Source organism: Ambystoma mexicanum, chromosome 4q (genome assembly GCF_040938575.1).
Source record: "Ambystoma mexicanum isolate Mex_15411 chromosome 4q, UKY_AmexF1_1, whole genome shotgun sequence".
Lineage (NCBI taxonomy): Eukaryota > Metazoa > Chordata > Amphibia > Caudata > Ambystomatidae > Ambystoma > Ambystoma mexicanum.
Genome location: NC_090928.1, coordinates 1,247,934,158 through 1,247,957,772, shown reverse-complemented (window position 1 = coordinate 1,247,957,772; position 23,615 = coordinate 1,247,934,158). Strand labels below are relative to the sequence as shown.

Sequence of the window (23,615 nt, the reverse complement as noted above, 5' to 3'; positions counted from 1 at the left end):
CCTAAAGCCCGATTGTTGTGGGTGAAGTAGGTTGTTGTCATCCACAAATTCTTGAAGTTGTTCTGTAGCAATCCTGTCGAGTATTTTTAGTAAAAAGTTGCAGTTGGTAATTGGCCTTAGATTAGCAGGGTCCTGTTGGTTAAGTTCAGGTTTTTTAGGTAATGGTGTTACTGTGACCGTTTTGATAGCGGCTGGGACGTTACCATCTCTAAATGACGCATTTACCATTCTTGTCAAAAATGGTGCAAAAATGGTAGCGTTATCAAGGATTAGTTTTGGGGGCAGTACATTTTCCGTGCATGAAGTGCATTTGATACTTGAGAGGGTTTTGTTCATACCTTCCAGTGATATGGGTTTAAAATAGAATTTTGGACTTTGTGAGTCAATCTTATCTGTCCCTATGTTATCTGGAATAGTGATATTAGTTAACTTACAATTAGAGATTGTTTCTCTCGCCTTAGTAATTTTATTGTGAAATGCAGTTTGAACTGCTTCACACTCTTTTTGAGTGGGTTGAAAAGGGGGAGATAGTGCTACTGGTTTTTCAATATTTTTAAGTATTTGAAAAAGTTTCCCAGTAGAATTAGATGCAGTGTTGATTTGTTCATTATAGTGATTTTTCTTCAATTTAGTTATTATTGCCCTGTATGTTATGTCGGCAGTTTTCCAGTTTTTTTTGTTGTTGTCTGTAGGGTCTTTTAGCCATATTCTTTCAAGTTTCCGTTTTTCCTTTTTGAGGGTCAAAGCTTCAGAATTGAACCATTTCTGGTGGTTAATATTAGGTCGGACTTGCTTGTTTTTAAGGGGGGCATGTTTGTTTAATATGTCATTCATGTGTTTGTTATACGCGGAGATGATATCCTCCCATGAATCTGTGTCTTTAGTATCGAGCATGATTTGCGTAATGCCTTCCTGAAGGATGTTTGGCGTGATTTTTTTTAGATTTCTATCTAATACCATTTTTGGGGAATTGTCAGGTTTGGCTGCTTTTGGTTTGAGCACTAACTTGGATTCAATTTTATGATGGTCTGACCATATGCAGGGATGTGTACCTAGCATCGTCATGTCTGTGTTATTGGTAATTATCCAGTCTAGCTGGTTACCTGTGACGGCTGTAGGATCTTTGTTTATTATGGTGTAGGAACAATTCGATAGATCTTCCTCTAGGCTTATAGCATCTGGATCTTTGGGATTACCCCTCCAGCGGTTTAAGTCTCCCAACAGTATTGTCCCTGAATTAGATGTTTTCAGGTTGTTCAATAGTTGGGTTAACTCTTCATTGAAGTCTGATGCAAGGGAGGGGGGTCTGTAAATGACTATCAGGTTGATACAATCATTTGGAGTGTGTGTCAGTTTAAGGTGTAAGATCTCACAACCTGTACACTGTATGGGAGTAGGGAAGAGGTTGAGGTCTTGTTTGGCAATTATGGCTACTCCACCACCCTTCCCTGACGCTCTATTGTTCGTATAGATGGAGTAATTCTTGGGCACGGCAATGTCAACCGTGGGCCCCATTGGTTCCTGGAGCCAGGTCTCAGTGAGACACAGGATATCAATGTCATCTTCCAGGATATAATCATGAATATCCTGTGCGTGTTTGTTTAGGGATCTAGTGTTCAAGAGTGCTATTTTGATGGCACGAATTGCGGTTTCGTTTGGGGTAAGTTCTTTCTTGTCAGAGTTTTTAAGTGGGACTTTGGAGTGATTGGTGCAGGCCCTTAGCTGGGTGTGAATAGATTCTAATCTAGTGTTCACATATGTTTGCACTAGGTTTTGGTTTTGTAATTTGGTAGATTTGACTAGCAAGTCGCATAGGACTGGGTAGCCCATACCTGCTTAACCGGATCAGATCTTCCCTGGAAGAATTTGAGCAGAGTTTTGGCCCGTATGCCGTTGGACGCCGTGGACCGGCGTAGACCGGCTTCGTTGCAGAAGCGCCGGCGCTGAAGCGCCTGACGTTTCTTGAAATAGACGTGAAGGCACTCTGGGAACTGTAGTTCCTGACTGTGCTTCCCGTTTTGCAATCAAAATAAAGGTGCTTAACTTAAAGTTGCTTCAGTCTTTAGGAGGCTGAGCTTCTAGTTCAGCATGCAAATACAGATGGCAATACGTGACAGTAGAATGACTAAGAGAGATTTAGTTACTTTAAGATGGGGTGATTCAAAAGATATAGTTAGAAGGCCTGGAGCCAACCCAGTTTAGAAGCCAAGGATTTAAGGGTCACCTTTAGCGATCTGTAGAAAGGGAGGCCAAGCAGGGCAGAGCACCTTACCCATAGAGAACCAGAATAGTCTGTTTTCTATGTCTATTAAAACGCATACAGACAGATGGTTTCAGTATACGTGGTGCTTGCCGACAACTAAGAGGGTTGCCAGGGTTACGAGGAAACACACCGCAGCACGAAGGAGGAGTGCATCCATCTGTTTGGAGCGCGTGCGACCACAGGGAGAAGCACAGAGTGGCACGAACATTTAACATTCGCGGCCGTGGATTTCCACGCTAATACTGCGGAGGTAAGCAGGAGTTAGGGTAGATACTGGTGTGTTTACTGATCTACATAGCCCCAAGAAGGTCTTTGAAAATAGAGCTTACTCCTCTTTCTTTTTATTTTTTCTATATTCTTCTCTGCACAGAATATCCCATTTGATCCTGTGTTGGCAACGCCTGGCACACCAGGCTTTCTAAGCAAGATGAGGCATAGTCCTCTCATTTTCATCAAACCTCTCAACTTGAGAGGTAAGCCATTGAGAGGTAAGCCTTGGTGTAAGGCGCTCAATAAATAAATCAATTTCACTATCTACAGCGATTTCTTTTGACAAAGCAATATATCTTTGGTTTGCATTTTTTCTCCATAGATTTGGTTACACTCGCTGATATTGCAGGCTTTACAGGACTGTTAGTTCTATTCATCATGCATTTTGGAGAGTAAACAGGACTCACTATATCAAAGGAATTTAAGTCAGAATATATCTCTTTACTTTAGGTGCCCCGCACTCAGGAGAGGAACAATTTTGCTAACCGAAGTGACTCACCATTTCGCCATTTTCAGGGGATAACACATACTTCACTTTCTCTACAATTAAGGTATGCCAACTCTAAACAACTTGATTGTGAGTTGCTTTAATAACTATATGGCTTCTTAATTGATTGATTTGCGACATGTATTGAGTATACTAGTGCACACTGGCTGCAGTAGATGCATCTAAATACTATAACAACTTTGACTCTAATGCTAGAATGTCCTTTGAATTGTGCTCAGAATTTCTTTTTAACACATATACGACCAATTGGCAATCTTATGTATAGCTTGTTATTCCTCTGTAGATACATGTTGTTTTTGGGAAGAATACATGATTGAAACAGTCTTCATTTATTTTTTGTTTTCTAGTTCAAATCACTTGGCTCAAGAAGAAGGGATGCTTATCCCGAAACGCGTCAGCCACTTTTGAATTGTATACATGGACTATCATCGTTTATCATCATATTCTGTTGACAGCTAATTTGGCTTTTGCACTTTATGTTTTTATGGTGAATTAATTGTCACTATAATTAAAATTTCTTTGGTTTTTTACTAGATGAATGAACATCTTTGTTATTTATAAATCGTATATACTTATGAGCTATAACAACCAATTTATTTGACTTTGATGAATCATCTGTTTCTGGATTTAAAATAGAGTGCAGGGGACGGGAGGGCTCCTATCTTTGGATCTTCTTTTCTTTTTTTACGTATATGTTATAGTGATCCTGTGCCAGGGTCACGTTTCCTCCCCCGCACCTGAAAATAATATCTAATGACCTCATAGAATTTAGAAAATTTACTTTTTTTTGTTTTACAAAACACAAGGCAGTGCGCCTACTTACCCCTTTCTCAGGACACAGTACCTTAAAGAGACAGGAAGCTCCGGTGGGGGCAGTTGTTCCTGGCAGTGGTGGAAGTTCGTGGTTCCGACCGGGGGAAGAGAAGATCTCGTCGACGAGCAGACGTGGAGTCGTTGTACTGCACAGGAATGAAACCAGCCGCGGAGTTCCCGAGGTGCAGTCCTTTTATTCGCGGTCAAAAGTGGTGAGCTTGGCTATCCGGCCGCCGGGGTGCTTGGCACGGGCGATTCGACCAAGTGACGTCTTTGGAAGCGAAAAAGGGCGTACTGGTTGGTCCTACCAGCTCAAAGGGAGAAGACTCGTCCAGCAGAAGATCTTCTCTTGTCGTTGGAAAAGTGGTGAGTTTGTTGCAGCAGGGCTTCACAGGTGGTGTCGTCGGTTGCAGGAGGCTCTGCTTCTTCCCTCTTCGGATTCTTAAGTCCTGTGGCGACTTCTGAAGTTCCAGTCCCAAAGGCCCTGCTTTTATGCAGAAAAACCCCCATTCATCAGCCTAGCTGTCAATCACACATGCCAAGTGGTGAGCCGGGCGGCTCACCACTGGGCCAATCAGAGTAGAGTGCGACTTGGGTTGCTAAGGCAACGCAGTCCAGGGTGCCAATTCCCCCCTCCACCCTTCCTGTGGAACCCAGACAGAGTGGCACCATTTGGAGGGCTTCTGTGGAGAAGCCCGCCAAAATAGTGGAACAAAGGGCTCGACCTTGGTCAGAGTTAAAGAGACGGACACAAACACCATTTTAGAATCGAGTTCTGGAAAAATGACCCAACCGGTGATTTAATATTAAATAAATAAACCGGCGGTATCTTTAACATTGCACCAAACAGTGGTGCGTTTAAAATCAATGGGAAAATCCCATAGAGAATATTCCGGTGGAATATTTTGCGTGGTAACCACTGCCACCAGCCAGAAACTCGACGAGGGGGGATGGGACAGTGCCCCCTCGAAAACAGACCCAGGGGCAATCGAATTACCTCTTACCAGTACTTCCACAATATGATAGTTTGTACTGGTTCTGTTCACAATTTTGGGCGAGTAAAGCCAATGGTGACTTTACATGCCCTGGGAGACAGTAGTCAGTCGCAGGGTATGGAGTCTATGTTTGGGGGTCACTGTGACACCCCTGTGGTACTGCACTGAGGGTGCTGTGTACCACACATACAGAAAAACAGATGATACCCTATGGAGTAAAAAGAACCCCCATAGCCCATTAGCACATAAGTCAAAGACATACCTCAAATCATGTCTAAGAGTGGGAGTAAAAGAGTCTCACTCTTAGCAGGAGAAAAAAACAAACCCCAAAAATCCAGCAAAACTGCTGGGGGACTCACTAGGTTTGGGAAATTAGCCTTATAAGAGAATTCTCCCTAACAAGGAGGAAGAGCCTGGGGTCCACAAAGTATTTGTAATTATGCTATTGTTTGTTTTTCCTTTTCTCTTTTTTGTGAAATTATGCTCATGTAATGTTTTCCATGTGTACATCCTAACAATAAATACAGTAAAAAAAATAAAAACGAACTCCACTGGTAACAGTTACTTCTTTGCCTGGTGAAAAGATTCCCTTTCCACGTTCCACAAAGAAAACAACAGCACCAATGGTATTCATAGATAACCTCCTTCCAAGAACGAATGAGTAAAGTTGAAGGCAAAAGTACCACTTCCGTTTAACAACTCCTCTTCTTGCAACTTCTGCAGCATCTTTAAATGAACTCATCAGGATGCTTCTTCTTAGAGTTTGCTCCTTCTCTAGCAACTCCCTTCTGCCAATTATACTATTCGAGCAGGCTCCCTTGCCTACACTGTTGTCTTCGGCTTCTACTACATACAACTGATACAGTTCTGACAAAAGTATCGACAACCACAGTACTACTGCAGCTTATAATTTAGGCAACTTGCAGAAGACTACCTCTTCAGGTGGACCAGACACTCCTATCTCTCGTATGGCTTCTTTGACCTTCTGTCTTGCAGCAACCAGAACATCTGTCTTTAGCTCTAGACTTTTTCTTTTTGACTCAAACAGTTTCAGCTCTACAGATTTTATTACGTTTCTTTTAACAAGTACCCAGCTCCCTTCCCCAGCTTCATATTTATCTTGCTTCCAGTTGTTGCCCCTACACTGTAGTGCCAGTCTTTCAGCCTTGGACAACCTTGTCGCCCTTGTATCAGAGGACTTCGGGGGTTACAACAGCTTCAGTGACTTTAAAGTAGTGATGTTTAGTTCTTAAATGAGCTGGATTGACTTTAAAAGGGTTTGGTCTGCTGGTTTGGGTAATATGTGTTCTTAATTCAGCTTCAGCCACTTTCTTAATGGAAGCAAAATTAGGTGCATGCGATTTTCATTCTGATGTTGACATTTCATTTCAAAAGGATAAGCGTTCCCACCTTTCGGTCAGCGTTTCATGAGTGACGTCTTCTGAAGTTAAATACACTTGTAATATTGCAGGAGAGTCAAGTTCGGCTTTATTAGGTTTACCAGCAACTTTCTCTTCATTAACAAGAAACGCTTAACCGCTTTGCAACAAGTTATATCTAACAATGGGGACAAGAGATGCTTTCTCTACATGCTAGTACTTCAGCTTTGTTAATATACACACACAATACAATTCCTTTGTTAGAGTGACTTACCTTTCTTTTACTTGCTTTTATGTGCGTGAAAGTATAAAATAAGCTGGTTACAGTTACCGGCAAGGTATTCTTGATGATTTGAAGTACGGAGCTTCCTTTTACCGACTCCACAATCACAGCGATAGCGAGCTGCCTCTGCTTCCCGGCTTGGTTTCTTCCACTGCAACTGCTACAGGCACTGGGACCCACACCCCTCTGCTGCACAGTTGTCTCTGATCCGGCCTCAAAGGAGAGTCTTCCACTCCCCAGCTTCCCTCTGCTTGCTTCTGTACATGGGCCTTGGGTGGATGCACAACTTCAGCTCTGCATTCACAGCAATTAGGCGCACCTGGAAAGACTGTTTCTTCCAGCCTCTTCCAATGCTGCCACAGCCAAACAGCATTTGTGAGCACAGGACCAAGTCAGAGCCTGTAGGTGTAATCTGCTATTCCTGTGCTCCGGCGTCACACTTCCTAGAGAACTGCCAGCCTCGTGCTCTGCATCTTCTGCTACTGTCGAGCTCCCAGCTCCTGCTCCAGCTTCTTTCTATTGCTCCTGCGTGCTGCAGCCTTTTATGCCCCTCAGGTGGGTTAGTTGGCTTCCGGTACAGGCCCTTCGGGTTAATTGCCAGACCTTGGCAAAAGCTATTAGGCCTGCCTGCCAGTCTTTGGCTCCTGTATGCCTCCTCAGCCCTCTCCTTCGTGATATTCCCTGAGGGATTCTGGGACTGCAGTCCACCTTAAAAAGATTCAGTTTTCTTACTTCTTCAAAAAGGGTAAAGAATGGTTTTTCCTCCCTTGATATTACTGAAAGTGGAGTTATAGGTGTTGTGGGATACATTGACCCACTCAGCAGAATTCCTAACCATAACCAAGCAGTTAACAGCAAAATGGCTTCGCTGGCTCCTTTGAGCACCACTGCCTCACATCAAAACTGCGTTTTGCAGCTACAAAGGATGGCTGCACTGTTTTGCCAAGCCCCATTGGGCAGGTTGGAACATGGAGCACCCCGAGAAAGGCTGCCAGGGTGTGTGTTCTTGTGTGTACTAAAGAAGCAAAGCGAAAAGCTGCACTGGTTTGCTGCTAACCCAAAGTTTCCCATTGAAAAAGGGAAATATTTTACATTTAAAATGATGCCGCTCTGATGCTCTTTTTATCTTTTCTAGATTACTCTGCTTTTATCACTGAGGAGCTGCCATGCCCATCCATATTCAGATTGTGCTCCAGCAGAAGAGAGCATTATCCCTGAATAACAGGCTGTGTCAGACCAGATCCATGAAATCAACAGCAGCTTTACTTTCAGCTGCACGGAAAAACGCTCGACTTTTGGGCTACAAAATGTAAAAAAATCACTGCTTCAAAAGATACCCTAGCTCTAAGGGCATATGTCAATTTCAGTGACCTGTGTCTTAAACAGATTGCTGTACAAGTGAAACTGACTAGGGCTGCAAAACAATGTTGGGAAGTCAGAACGAAGAGAAAACCTTTTGAAATAGTCAGCCCAGCAGACTTAACCATGTGTTAAAATGCGCTTTTGCAAATAAGGAAAAATGCCTTTTTTAAAGTGTAATGTTGAAAGAAGGCCCTGTCTTGGCCTAGAAATGTAAAAGGGTTTTGCTGGGAAACACATATGGGATGTTTATTTCTACAGGCGTGCTGCTGATCCAAAATAAAATAAAGAAATAAAGGCATTGGCTATATTGGAAAATTAGCCAAACGGGGTTCTACTAGGTCTCAAGGGACAGTTCGGGGCTGGGGGTTTCCCCCACCAGGAGCTACAAGGGATTTCTGGGACATGTTAACTGTTGCCTTTTGAAACTTTGAATGACCAAGAGAAAGAAATATCACACGCTCGTCAGACTTCTGTCTGGGTTTCAGCTTGAGACAATAGATCTGGGACACCTACATGCGACTTTTGGAAGTGACAACCACCAGTCACTCAAACTGGGGAAACTCCAGGGCAGCCCTGGGCTAAACTGACATTTGGTGGTAGCCTGAAGAAAAAAATGGTCCCAGTGGAGGACAAAGGGCAGCCCATTTTGGCTCAAAAGACTAGTTTATTAATAAAACTTTGAGACTTAGCTCACAGTTTAGATGCAATTTTGGTGGCTTTAAATTAAGACGTGGTAGTCTTTACTGGCATATAAGAGACAGAAATGTCAGAGAATTGGATATTCTGAGGAAAGTGTATATGGTGCCACTATGAAATGTAATATTCACATGCCTTATGATATCTATACACATGTATAAAGTTATTGAATTGTAGGTAAAATAATTTAATTGAAAATTACGAAAAACTATTAGACGGATGAAACAAAGTCCTACAAACTTGGACTGCCAGGCTCTGTGTGAAATATGTAATCTGCCTATGTAATTGGCAAAAGTGCCACAACTGTACAAATGTGTGATTTATGTTAAGATTGATTTTTGGCAAAAAACTGTGGGATGGCTTTGCACCTCACAAAACACATCCCCCTAAACTGAGTCCCCTCCTTGAGGAGGTGACCAACACAGACTGGCCTATCTGGTTCTCAAGGAGTAGGTCTAGCTTAGTTCTGCCGAACAATAAATTCTGTGAGGTCACCCATCTTCTAAATAAGAGAGGCTGACACACACACAAGACACTCTCTCCAGAACTTCCAGCGCCTGTGTATCCAGACATTCCAGATCCACTGTTGCAAGATTCCAGACCCTACTGTCAGGTCAGAGCATCGCTGACTCTATCCCAGCAAGGCCATTGATCCAGAAACCCCACTAAAATCCCAATAACAAAGGGGAAAAGCTGTGGTACCCTTTGGGAAGTATCCTGTGACCAGACCAGATTTTTGCCCACAACCTGCATGCCCGCTGTACCCTTGCCACCCAGTGACCAGACTTGCCCAGCTGTTCGCTGTCAGGAGAGCCGCCGTGCTGTGACCAGAACCTTTTGAGTCCAGAACCTGGTTGGCTGTCTGAAATCCCAAAGCATGGATTGTGATTATTTCCCCATCCCATAGCCACACAGTCTACCCCATCTTGATACTCTGTCCTATTTTCTAAGTAATTCTATTCATACCCTGGTAACTTGTTTAAGACTGTTCGAATTTTCTGTGCATCCTGTCTTTGATTTTCCAGCGTTAGCGCCACCTTTCTATTAATTTCTGTCTTGCATAGATCTTAAGTCTTAGTCATTTTTTGAATAATCAAATGAATTCCCACATAAAGTTGACCGCGGGGTGAACCGGTTGATGTTGCGAATCAACCTTGGAGCGTACCGTGTCTTTCTTTAACAATTTAGTCTGGATAAGTAAAACTTGCCTTTCTTTCCAAACCGATTTTCTCTTTGTAACTGCTTTATTTTACCAAAAACCATATTTCTTTCACCTTGAAAATCTCATCACATTATTTAGCTAGAGTCACTCCTTTCACTTCTATATTGTCCCTATGATGTGCATCTATTCTCCAGCTTAAAAAATGCATTCCAATTCCGTTTATTTCACCGGTTTCTTTTAAAAAACGTTTTGACATTTAAAACTGAAAAAAAGGTGAAAATGCAACTTTTACACGTGTGATTGTGACTGCACTGGGGTTCTCACTTTCAAATTGCTTTTGAATTGTATGCCTTTTGTGATACATTGCATTATAATTTAATTGTGGGTTGAGGGAACATTGCATGGGGAAACCTTACCTTAACTCAGGTGCTATCTATCCTAATTGAAAAAGTGCTCCTATTAATTTCTGCTTTGGGTATGTTGTTGTAGAAGTGTACCAAGTGTATTTCAGTGGTTTCATTGTAATTATAACCCCATTGGTGATTGCTGCCCAATTTAAAAATGGTGTGACTTTCTTTGAATTTTAAATAAATAAATATTGTGTTACCACCTACCGGCCTGGTTCATGGTCCATTGTGACCCGAGGTATTTGTAAAAGGGGGTGAGAGACGGGTTGGTATCAGTTCAAATCGAATTCATAGAAAATAAAGAGAAAGCATTCTCATTGCGCGCTACATCTAAGGCTAAGGGCGAAGGTCCTGGTCCGGTGTGAGGCCCGATTGGAAACCTTCACAGGGTTAACCTTTTGAGCGGCAGATGGGACAGGAAAAGATGCAAATGTGTGGAGGGTATGAGGATTTAGGCATATAGAAAATTAGTTCTTTGGGTTCAACACTAGATTGAGTCACTTCTTTAGAGTTTACCTTTCCATCCTTAGTAGGAGGTTGAGATATATAAAAAGGTCAATAAGCCATTTCCTCCTCTAAGCCTGTGGTAAAGAGGATTTCTCTTTAAGGGAAAAAACTGCGTCTCAACTTGCAAAATCACCCCACTACCCTCTGGGTATCCGATGAGCGGACCAAGGCATTTACGGACTCTATGGACTGAGGCTTTTACAGGCAACACAGCACCACTCCTTTGCTGCTCTAGACTCAGAATGCTTGCGCTTCTCCCCCACCATCAATGCTTCCTAAGGTTCTGAATGCGTAAGCATGAAATGCAAAGGATACATCCGCAGTCCACTGCCAAGCAAGACTAACTTGAACTAAGGATCCTCAAACAAATTCTCCATCATATCACCTCTGTCACCATCAAAGTTACTAGGGAAATTCTTGGTGCTAAACTACAGCACTTTTTTCAAATTGGCCATCATTCTGGACACCTACCTATCCATAACAAATAAAAAATATATCATACTAAAAGCTCTCCTACCGGTAGTCACAGCATTCATGGGAGGACCCCCCTTGGACATTTTTGCTACCGATTCTGTCTGTAAATCCAGCAAATGTTGAATTCCAACTTTCCTCTCAAAACAGAATACTTGTTTAAACACAACCCAAAGCAATTGAGAATGCAATATCAAATTACTATGTCTACCGTCATTAATCCAAGCCATGAAATTAAGTGAAAGAACACATTTACTGCTAGCCAAACAATCAGCATTTACTAACCATCTGATTCAGCAGTAACATGGACACCGGTCTCTGCATGCTCAATGGGTGCACAGCAGGCATCTGCAAACAAGCAAAAATAACATTACACCGACGTCATTCACAGCTCACAGAGAAGTGATTAACAACTAAGCAGCTTAATCAACTTGTCAATAGGCTTTGCTTTGTTCATGCAAAGCAGTCAACACTGTGGCTTCCAATCAGTACCAGAACAGTGCAAGTACAAAGTTAAAAACCCAATCTGGGACCGTTAAAAAGAAGGAACCTTATTTCTTTTAACCAACTTTATTTAAAATCGGTTACTTTCACATAACATTATGACCAGACAGACATAAAACGTATTGTTAAGCTTTTAGAACATTAGCCCCCGTACCCACCCTATACTGTCTATCCCTGTCCACACCTAATTCTGCCAGGAACCCAGCAAACCCCACAATGTTCAATGGTTGTGGAGGAACTGCCCCACTAGGTATGGTTTTTATGTGCCTGCACGGGAAAGTCCATGCTGTACTCCAGGATCGGGGACCAATTGTCAGTGAACTGGTGTAACACCCCCTCTATGGCCCCCGTGACCTTCTCTGCCACTAAAATGTCCCAGATTTCGGCCCACCACAGTGGCAGCAGCAGGCCCACCGGAGAATTCCAGGCCCAGGGATTTGTAAACCTTGCGGCCAGAAGGAGCTTGTGATTAACTTGGTAATCACCCATAACCTCGGGTATACCCCTGGGACTGGAACCCCCAACTAAGTAACTTCTGTCTCCATAGGGAGACAGACCTGAGTGATAGCTTCGATCGAGTTGCCCACTTTCTCCCAAAAAGTTTGAATTATGGGGCAATCCCACCACATGTGAATATATGTCCACTGAGCGCAACATTTCCTCCAACAAGCTGGGTCCAGCGAGCTTTGCTATACAATACAGTCTCAATGGGGGTAATACCACCAGTAATTCAATTTGAAGGCACATTCCTTATTATTCACACATTTGGAGGAGGAGTTTCTTGTCCAAATGTCCACCCACGTATGGTCCTCTATGGGTTGGCCCAGGTCCGCCTCCCATTGGGCCACATAGTGTTGAAAGCGTCAACATGTCCACCTGCAGAAGTCTATACAGCCTGGAAATGTGCCCCCAGTGAGCCCTCCAGGAACGTGAGTTAAATGGATACCAGCTCAGGTGTAACTCTCTGATGCACCAGTGGGTGAACTATCCAATGCCAAATTTGAGCATAACTGCACCTATCCGCCTCAGACAAGGCAAACCTTTCCCTGCAGTTTACAAAGGACAGGGGCGAACCACTAAGAGTTGGGACAGGTATTGCAGGCCCCCCCCTGCGCCCATCTCCTAAACTCGGCAGGCCGAAGGACTGGAGTGAAGTCAGGGTTATAAAAGATTAGAGTGCGTGGCCCTAAAGCCCTAGTGATTCCTGCTTTCATCGCAGAATCCCATGTTTTCACCTTTGTTTTCGTCAATGATAGGAGGTCGGGCCAGTGTTCCCACGCGGGAGCCGAGGTGTACGGTAAAGCGCTGATGGGGAGGGGCTCCCTTGATTGTTACATTTCCACCCATTTCAGGGGGTCATTGGGAGTGAGCCAGGCAAAAAAAGTGTGTTAGCTGCATCTCAGCATAATATTTGCGCAAGTTCGAAACCCCATCCCACCCAAAGAGGCATTGCCCATCATCACCTTTTTAGGAATCCTAGGCTTTCTTCCCCGCCAATAAACTGGAGGATCTTCAGCTGTAATTGAAGGAGGGGCTTTTGCGGGATCTCCACTGCGAGCACTGAGAAATAGTAAAGGACTCTTGGGAGCAAGTTCATTTTACTGCCCGTGATCCGGCCCATCAACAAAATCTCTTGGGATGACCACCTTTCGAGATCGGCATCCAGCTCCTTGAAGGGATATGGGAAGTTGGTTGCATAAACCTCTTTCAGGAGCGCTGGGATATGGTTCCCCAGATATTCTATGCCTTTCTTGTCCCACTTGATTGGACAGGAGTTTCGAAGGGCCTCCACCTGTCCCGACGTCAAGCCCACTTGCAGGCCCCAGATGTGTGATAGTGGACCACAAAGCCGTGGCTAGTCTAAAGGAGTCTAGCTCTAGGTGGGACTGATGAAAATACGACTGAACGTTCGTGAGGGTAAGCATCACACCGTCTGCATACAGGGACAGTTTATATTGTTTACGGCCAATCTTGACCACTCAATGGCGGGATTGTTACAGACCTGTTGGGTGAAGGGCGCCATTATCAAAGCAAAGATTAGCAGGGAAAGGGGGCACCCCTGCTTTTTCCCACACGTAAGAGAAATGGGTCTTTTTTGCTTTTGGTGCACCCGGAGTGAGGTTCTAGACGAGCTATAATTGGCCAGTAACACTTCAAGGGTTAATTGCATGAAAGCCCAGTCGACCATGTCGAATGTCTTGGTGGCATCTACGTCACCAATGCCATCTCACGTCGTTCTGAGGTTGCCATCTCCACCAGGTTTAGGGCCCGGCAAATATCACCCGTAGTTCTAACTAGCACAAAACCGGGTTGGTCTGTGTGGACTATTTTGGGGAGGAACCCAGCTAACCGTTTGGCCAGGATCTTGGAGTAAATCTAAGCGTCAATATTCAGTAACGAGATTGGCCTATAGGAGGCACAGTCCCCTGAGGTCCTTTCCTGGTTTTAGCAAAAAGATTGTAGAGGATTCCTGCATGGATGCTGTGGTGCATCCTGTCTGCCGGAAGGAGTTGAAGAGATTGGTAAGAGGAGTTAGAAGCTGTACCCTAAAGAGTTTATAGAATTTAGGCGTGAAGCCACTGGGGCCCGGGTTGCTAGCCTTCAAGGATTTGATGACAGAATCCACTTCCATCCGCCGTAATCTTTAAGTCCAGGGAGTCCCTGCCTGCTTTGTGAAGGATCGGGAGAGCAGCCTCTTCTATATATTGCCTATGGTCCGCAATAACTTGGGGAATGGCCGACCGTGTCTAAAAAATGAGATTCTGCCAGCTTTAGTTTAGCCTTGGGATAGTACCCCGGTTTTGCTATGATGAGGGCCTGTGCCATTTCCTCCGCCTAGTGCGCCTTTAATCTATTGCGGGCTACCTGGAGGGATCGATGCGCCTTAGGAGAACAACCTTTTTTGTTTCTACTTTCTGCCTCAGCTCCAACCAGGCTTTAGTCTCCAAGCAACGTTTACGGTAGGCCGCCCCATGGGCTACGAGTCCTACCATAATTGCTGCCTTCATGGCCTCCCACACTTTCACCATTGATGTGGGCCCCCTCGAGACTCTCCCAGAAATAATTACAAATGGCCTTTGCATGAGGCGTGTCTTGAGGCATCGGCAATGCGGTCGCCTCTTTAAGAGCTCTGTGGGACGCCCGGGAACTCGCCACCTATGCCCATGATATAACCTTTCAGAGCCCGGCATGGAGACAGCCTGTGGTCCGCCGAACGCCCCCTGTTCCAGCTGACCAGATCTATGTGGTGGTAAATCGGAGCAGGAAAACCACAAATTTTGTAGGAAATCGGGAGAAGCACTGCAAGGCTAGCCATATGCAAGATGGCGGCAGCCCCAGCGCATTCGAGGTGAGGGAGCAGGAGCTGCCCGCTCCACCGCTGTGGCCCAGACTGCGGGCCATCCCAGCCATGTGAAAGCAGTGGAGCCATGCCGAGATGGTCGTGGTCCCCCTGCTTGCACTTGAAGACAGGACGCTGCGAGCGGAGCCCTGGTTGCCGTAGCCCAGAGGAAGAGGAGGTGGGCCCCGGCCGGTTTCGGCACCGCTGAGAAAATAGATGAAGGCACGGGCAGCAGGGAACGTGCCTGTTCAGGGGTACGATCGGCTCGCACACCGTAGAGCACAGCCCAGAGTCGGAACAGGTACCGGCGCAGCCTCAGGGGTGAAGGAGGTCCTGCGCTTCAATAGGAGGGGCTCCTACCCCCCCTTCACACTGCCGCACTCCGGACCGACCTTACCGCTGCGGGAAAGAGGGATCCCTCCCTCCATCTATACCTGGAGCCACCAGCGGTGGATGCGACGGGGTGCCCTCCACCACCCCCAGCGGCACAGGAGACGGATGTCCCGCACCAGCGTCTCCCTCCGCATAAGAACATAAGGCGCACCACCCATACTCCGGAGGTGGAAGGGGCTGACCAACCTTAACACAGGGCGGTAAGGAGTCCCTCCCACCCGTCGGCACACACTGCGGAGAGGCCCACGGCGATGACCCCCAGCAGGGCTCCCCCACAACCTCCTTCGCTGGACACAAAGGCTCCAAACACCAGAAGGAGACACCCGAGGCTTGGAGGAGGGGTGGAGGAGCCACCAACATCAGCATATAGTAGTAGAGCGACATTTAACACGCAGGACCGGGGAGAAGAACAGTGAAGGGACTGGAATCACTGGCACAATGGGGAGAGTGGTGAGACAGCCAGGCCTGCCCTAACCCTTCAGCATATCCAGAGGGAGCCGGTGGCCCCAATAACAGATCTGCCATTGTGATAAAGGTCCTAGCCGCAACAGGAACTAATGGAGTCCCTACATACAGGGCTTCCTCTCGCCCCCAGCACCCAATAGAAGGCAGCCCAGCAACAGATCTAATTGGCTCATAAAGGACCGCTGAATCCCAGACAGTCCGCCTACAGAAAGCCTTCCCACAGTCCTGCCATATGCAACCCCTGCCTACACCACAGCCACCCTAAACCTGGAGGGGAAGACAGCAGCCCTACCCTAGGGACATACAGCCTGAAAGCCACACAAGAGCAACGCACAACCCAAGTAACTCTAAAAGCCTGGAAACATTGCACACCGGATAGCACTTAAAGTGGACAGAGATGAGGAGGAATACAAGTCAACTCAGCAACATCGCTAAAGGCTGAGGGAATGGCGCCGGTCAGCTGGAGGCCTCCCAGACATCGCACCCGGGCCGGAGAACATGGGCAGCATGTCGTAAAGCCCTACACAACGCGGCCCTGGCTCATGCAGCAGTGGAAGCGGGCAGAGCCCCCACACACAGAGGAGACCCCTTCAGAAAGTCAGCGGGACAGCGCCAATAGCCAGAACTCTCCCCCATCCACAGCACATAGCATTGGTAGCCTACATGGCATTCTCAGTGCCGCTGCTCCACTGAAAAACGCATGACCCCATACTTCTCTGCCACACGATAGCCCGCCCTGAAACCGTGGAGGAAGATAGCCGTCCTGCTCCAGAGGCATACAGATTGGGGGGCGACGAGAGCCAACACATACCTCGGATATGCACAAGGATCTGCAGCACATCGGAATGTGAACCAGAGACACAGCCACCACAAACCCATCGCCAAACCTGGCTTTCACCTCTACACCACGATGACCAAACAGAAGTCCACAAAATTGGCAGACATTGCTAGCATGCTGCACCTACAGGAGAAATCCAGGAAAACAAACCCCAGTGGAGCCGATACCACATCGCCCGAAAGATCCCACAATCAATGGGCCACGAAAGAGGATATTCAAAGCCTTTTAGCAGACATGAAGAAGGAATTGCGTAACTGCATGACGGAGGTATCAGCTAAGATAGATGGACTAGACCATCGAGTGGAGGAGGTGGAACACAGGGTTGGGCAAATGGAGGACAAGATCCCGGAGCACTCGATGCAAATTGCAGACCTGAGCGGAAACTCCTAATCCTAGAAGAAAATAGCGAATGCATGCAACGGAAGCATGAGGACCTGGAAAATAGGGCCCGCAGGAATAATATTCGCATCAGAGGGGTCCGTGCCTCAATATCAGATTGAGCCCTGTCGGCCTACATCAGCGACCTCTTCCAAACCCTGCTCCCCGACTGCAACAAATGCCTACTCATGCTGGATCACACCCACAGATTACGAGGCAGTAGAAGCTCCCCATCGATAGATGAACCTGAAGTAATCACCAGAGTCCATTTCTGTTAGGCAGAATCCTGTGCAGTGCCCTTAGGGACCACTACACTCAATTAAGACTACAGGTGGCAATCCAAGTTTTACCTTTGGTACAAGCCTGCACTACTTTGTCAGAGTGGTAGCAGTGGCGGAGCAGCCAGGCTTATCTCAAGAGTATATAAGCAGTAGCAGAGATTACACAAAGGGACCACAATTACTGTGACTCGAGCAAACACACAAGGGTTCAGGTAGAAAAGAACAAGTTACTCTCTTACCTGGTAACGTTCTTTCGATGGGATGGTCCGCCGACGTATTCCATATCTATGACAGTAATCACCACAGTTGTGCTGCTTCGGAAAATCTTTCATCCTGCGTCGATGACATCGATACGCCGCCCTCGAGGACCTCCTCCGACGGCCGACGTCACTGGATGTTATAAGTAGGACGCACGACGCCAGTAGCCTCAGTTGCAGTTTTTTCCCCCAGAACGTGTGGCACCAGTCTTCTGCCAGTCTGACCACACAAAGCCTTACGGAAATGTAAGCTGCAATCGCAGAAGAAATTCTGTAGCGAGGAAGGCAGGGAGGGAGCGATATGGAATACGTCGTCTGACCACCGCATCGAAAGAACGTTACCAGGTAAGAGAGTAACTTGTTCTTCGAGGGGATTGGGTCCTCTGACATATTCCATATCTATGACAGACTCCCAAAGCAGTACCAATGCAAGGAGGTGGGAAAGGAATTTAGCAAAAGAAATTAAGAATGCCCAATCAAATTGCGGAGAAAAGGACCGCCTTGCCAAAGGCCAGATCCTGCCCACGGATGGAATCGAGGGAGTAGTGACGTACAAAGGTATGGACCGAAGCCCAGGTGGCTGCATCACAGATGTTGCGAATAGGAACACCCCTCTGTAGGGCAGTAGAGGCAGCCATACCCCTGGTAGAATGGGCCTGCAAGCCGACCGGTGGATCCTTACCCGTGTGGGGGAGGAGTTGTCCAAAAGGCCCCCCCCCTTGCCTACATCTCCACCCCGGGTGAGGGCCATGGCTCATCGGGCGTCCCCTCCTACCACCAGGGCCCAGGTGGTGGATGGCTCACCTGCTGGAGACATTGCCCGCACGTATTGAATTCAGCTAGGCCTCAGAAACGATTTTGTCTACAAAAGATGGTGTGAGCTCAGCGCACTGTAGCGCGGCCCCCACCTTCGGAAAGTTTCAGTTATCCCCGTCGCCGCAGCACCATGGCAGATCCGCTGCGAGCCCGTTCCCACGAACAAGACGGACATGAGCTAGCATAAGAGACTAACATTGTAACAGTTCACCTCCCACAGTGTATCATCGCTCCCAGCATGACCCGGCCAGCAGGCCTGGGCAATGAAGAACAGTAAAATGGTCATCAGATGGCAGAAAGTCTCTATATATTAATGTCAAGACCACTTGCAAAGTATGTTTTCTTCCACAAAATCCCTTATATTACAAAAGCCTGTAAAATGTATAAACATAAGAAAGCATGCTTCCATGATATAAGCGATGGCGAGCCCACACCATTGCAGTTGGGTGCTAATAATAAAGGAACGCTCCAGGGATCTATTTGTTACGTGTATCACTGGGAAACTTACACTCCATGGGTTTGCGCCATAACTGAACTAATGCTGCTAGAATACACGAGAAGACGAATGTAACCATACAAAGGGCTCATGTGAAGGATGCGCGAGACTGCACTCGTCATGTGTGCATGTCTAAGCCCCTTATGTGCCACCACCGTCACATACAGTGGCGGGTCGTTTTCTATGTACTCCACCAACCCGACTACTACCTCACTTACTACAAATGTATATGCATGTAACTAAATACTGTAGCTGTTAAAACATAGTGTACGAATACGGTGCTCAGACTGGGTATAATCGAGACACATCCAGCAAAGTTTAAACACATGTTTTTAAAGTGATTTGAATAAGTATTATAGAGTGTTCAAATGTTTGTGATGTTTTTACCTAAAGTCGGCAACACACGAGGGAGATACCTTTGTGAATACGTGCAAGGCCATTCCCCCTCCCACCCTGCGAAGGCTGCCAAGACATGAGAGCAGAGGCCCGCGCCGCGCTACTCCACCTCCCCCAACCTGACTGGAGCCGCTTCAAAGATTTGTAGCCCCCTCTGCAGAACCCAAGGCCGCGGCCCGCCACCTGCATTATTTACAGCACAGCAGTAAGCCTCTGCCTGAACACACGCGCCCCCTCGTAAACCTCATAACCCACCGGATCATCTTAGACTTATGGCCCTGTGCAATCAGGACACCCAACACTTGGACAACACACAGCGGAACATCCATAACAACTTCTAACAAGGCAGAAAGACATGTACCGCCCGTCCCAGGCCCTGAAGCTTAGCCCCTCGACCTATGGCCCCGGTCAACAGGACACTGGTAACCATGTCCTGACGTATTACCTCCAGACCCTCACAAGGTACAGTCCTCCTGTGTTGCACTAACCTGTAGAATAACCTATTGAAAGATTTACTAAAGAAGATAATATTGCAATGACTGAATGACTGCGGTGTGCATGGCCCAGGGCAAATAAGTCAGGCAAGGATATTCATCTCTGACACTGGCCGCGATGGCACAACTACACCACCCGGATGAACTCGGCCAACCTGCCAGGCCCAGCCCAACCCACGAGGCTGACCAGTGACGTCTTCCAGCCAAAGCCAACGGCATCGCAGCAGCACCTATAGTTAGTCGTCGCCACCCAATCCCATTGAATTTGTGCCCCCTATAGTGTGTAGGTTCTTATGACGTTTTTTATAAATATATACGCCTGTCTTTGCTATTGTCAGACAGAGCGCTCTCAGAGTTTTGCAGAGTTCTTTGCATGCCCTATTCTGATTGATAAACTCCCATTTAAGCTCACCCGCACTCTGTCTTGGCCTTATTCCCGAGTTGGGAGAGTTCTTTATTGTCTCTCATTGCGGGGAGGATCGTGCTGGGTGGGGACGCTTGCCTTCAGTGGTGACCCCGAAAGCGTGATCATTATTATTATTATTATTATTTATTCCCAACCTAACATTACCGTCCCCTTTTGGCACGAGATCTCCGGTCGAAAAGGGATACGCACGGTGAGCCGGCTCCGGGAGGCTGCCCGCCAACGGCGACCGGTACACTAAGAAGTGCGCACTCCATAGAGAGAGGGTACGGGATCCCGGTTGAAAAATCCCCTTTGAGTACCGCTCGCCGGAGCCGGGGCTGACTGTTGAGCTGACGGCGACACTGCCTGGACGGACCCAGTTTCGGAGACTATCGGTTCAAGACGGGCACGTGAGTACTGAGTGCGAGCGATTGTAAAGGGAGCGGGGAGAGAAGTGTAGGACAGGTAACGAAGAGGGGGTACGAAGATCTACTAAGGATCATCCTAAAATGTCCTTGCTTTTTCTTTGCATATGGCCATTAGGATTAAGAGGTGAATAAGAGATAAAAGTGACGGGAACCTAGCTCCGAAAGGGGGTGGAAGGCGGCGCCGCATAGTGCTATCTTGACTAGTACTGGGAATATATGAAGAAGTGGAATATAAGATAAAAGTGTTCAGCAAAAGGGGGCACTGAGAATATATTAGTGACCGCTATTACTTCTTTCTTTTCTTTTCTTTAGGGGTAGGGGGAGAATAAAAAGTGAGATTAGCACAAACTTAGGGGGAAAGTAAGAGAAAAAGACTGCTACTAGAAGGGGGGAGAGCAGGCTAATATATATATATATGCGCATCCATCTATCCAAATAAGACGGACAGGGACAGCCGCCTAGGAAGGAAAGGGAGGGCAGCTTGAATGGTGAATTGAGTGGTACCAAGAGGTGTGTGCACCTCGTATGTGTCAGAAGAGAATTTGATGTTGTGAATGTGTAAAACGGTTATAAATGTATAATAGTTAAATGGTCATGGTAAGTGTGACCGGATAAAACTTTTTTGAAGACAACGTTGATAAAGTGAAGTGAGCGGGTACCTTTCGATTTCCGGGTTGATATTGTCAAAAGAAATGATGGGTTGCCCTTGTATGTGCCCCCCGAAAAGAACAGAGTAGACACTGTACAGCCAGTTTTGTATTGTGCAGCCAGGGGGGGAGACCCCAAAGGAGCCCAATATTGAATGTGAAGTAGAATACGAAAAATAATATTGATACTACATTTGCATTGAAGTTGCAGACACACAGAGACACACAAGCACTAGGAGGGCACAGAGATGGGGGCTGAAACACCCTTATCACATATTTGTAAGAATCTCCCAGGGTACGCGGAGCGGATTAAGAAATATCACGACCAATGGATAACCGAGTTGAAGAGAGAGGGGTTACCCCAGATATGGCCAGAGGGAGGGTCATTTGATAAGTGTTCTGGATATGGTGGCCACATGCATTTATTTGAAGTACAAGGGGAAGCAGTTGCAAAATAGGAGGGAAATATTAGATCTTTGGAGGTTATTTGAAGAGATACCACCGCCTAAAACACCATCAGCATTAAATCCTGATCTCCCGTCCATCACAGACAATCCACTAATCATACAGAAGGATGTCAAAGAATTGTCAAGTGTAGCGCCACCAGTAGAGGTAATAAGTTTGTACCCGATATTAAACAAGCCTGTACCCGCAGAAGGATACAGTGACCCCACATATGTGCCTCCCCCGACAACTACTACACCCCACCGGCCCACTGCACCCCCACCATATGAGAGTACGAGAAAGCGAGGCCAGGCGAGTACACAAAGGGTGGACATAGAGAAACTCACAGATGATTTACAGTCAAGGCTCTCAATAGCAAAAGATGAGCTCTCGAGGATAAAAGACATGTGTGGACAAACAGCACTTAATGCGGCTAGATCAGGGCGCACGTCTAGAGCGCCAGGTGAGAATAGAAAACCTGAAGAGGGGTGGAAAAAAGGTGCGATATTGTTCAGAATTGAAGAAGAACCGACACGAATAATTGAAATAGGGACACGAGAGGGAGATACTGACAATGAAGAAAGGCCTATGGGGGACAGAGAGGAATTACTATGTGACATAAGGGACGAGTTAGAAGAAAGCGACAGGTTGAGCATGGCAATGGGAGGGGGAAGCGAAGGGGGGGGTGGTACATGTTCAATGAGAACCCTGGATGATGAGTGGACGGGGAGATTAAGGAACAGAGTGGGGAAAATGGCATCACTGGGAACATCAGCAGCCAAAACGGGTCCGGATGCAACGACGAAAGGAAGGCTACAGCTCCCGTTGATACACAGAGGAGGAGGGAGGCCTAACTATATCCCATGGGCACAGATGGATAAAGCCAATTTATTAAAGCTATTGCCCCCGTTATCAGGAGGGGCAAGTAAGTGGATATACGCCTTTGAGAAACATACTGCTGGGGTACCCCTAGCTATAGGAGATGTGAAAAGTTTGCTCGTATCAGCAGTGGGCGATCAGGCTGAAAGAGTATGGGCTAAAGCCGGTTTCCCGGGAGTAACGTTAGACTGTGACCGCCACGATGGGGCCTCCTTTAACACAGTGCGTGCCAGGGTGTGGGATGCCTTACGCGAAACATTCCCAGATACACCGGACTTACAGTCAGTGATGCAGTGTACAATGAATGACGGGGAGGAGGCTATGGATTACATTTTTCGGGTCCAAGAGATGTGGAGAGCAGAAACGGGCACGCCCTGGTATCAATCGACATCTTTATTTTACTTCATTATAAAAAGAGGGCTCCCAAAGGAAGTGCAGAAGGCGCTCGACAAGATAGCAGGTATTGAAGCAAAGGGATGGCCAGAAATTCAGAGCATAATAGTACACCATTGTAAACGAATCAAGGAGAGGGAGAAGGAGGTGGCGCAGAAAAGATTGGCAGACGAGGCGAAGTTAGTACAGACAAAGTTGGTGAAGGTTGCAGCAGCAGTAGCCGCGCTCCCACACAGCAGGGAGGGAGATGAGGAGGAGGAGGGGCTGATAGCACTACAAGGAAGGGTGGCAACCAATTGGGCGGGAGCAGGACAGCGGCAGTGGAATGAGCTGGAGCAAGGCGGAGGTCCGCAGTGGCAAGAGTGGACCCCTCGAGGGGGACGAGGTGGGTACAGGGGCCGAAGGGGAGGTGGATCAGGGTACGGGGGAATGGGAGGAAATGGATGGCAAGGTCCTAGAGGTGCACAAGGAAGTTGCTGGAACTGCGGGCGATGGGGGCATTACTCTAGAGAGTGCAGAAGCAGACCCAACAACGGGTTCCAAGAGGTAGAACAATATGGCCATCCCCACCCGGGAAGCCCATATGGTCTCCCAATGGGACAACAGCAACTAAGGAACCCAGGCCAAGGTAATGCTGGCCAGCA

General features: G+C 46.9%; 1 protein-coding gene across 5 annotated transcripts in view; it reads right to left on the bottom strand.

Annotated features, from left to right (window-relative positions):
- The window catches only part of LOC138468321 (exportin-5-like), a 2,334,215-nt gene that overhangs the window by 542,400 nt on the left and 1,768,200 nt on the right, over positions 1–23,615 (bottom strand). For all 5 annotated transcript variants that reach the window (XM_069608827.1, XM_069608826.1, XM_069608825.1 and 2 more), the window contains one exon: positions 11,402–11,464. In XM_069608827.1, the coding sequence (XP_069464928.1) occupies positions 11,402–11,464 (63 nt within the window). The remainder of the gene's footprint in view (positions 1–11,401; positions 11,465–23,615) is intronic.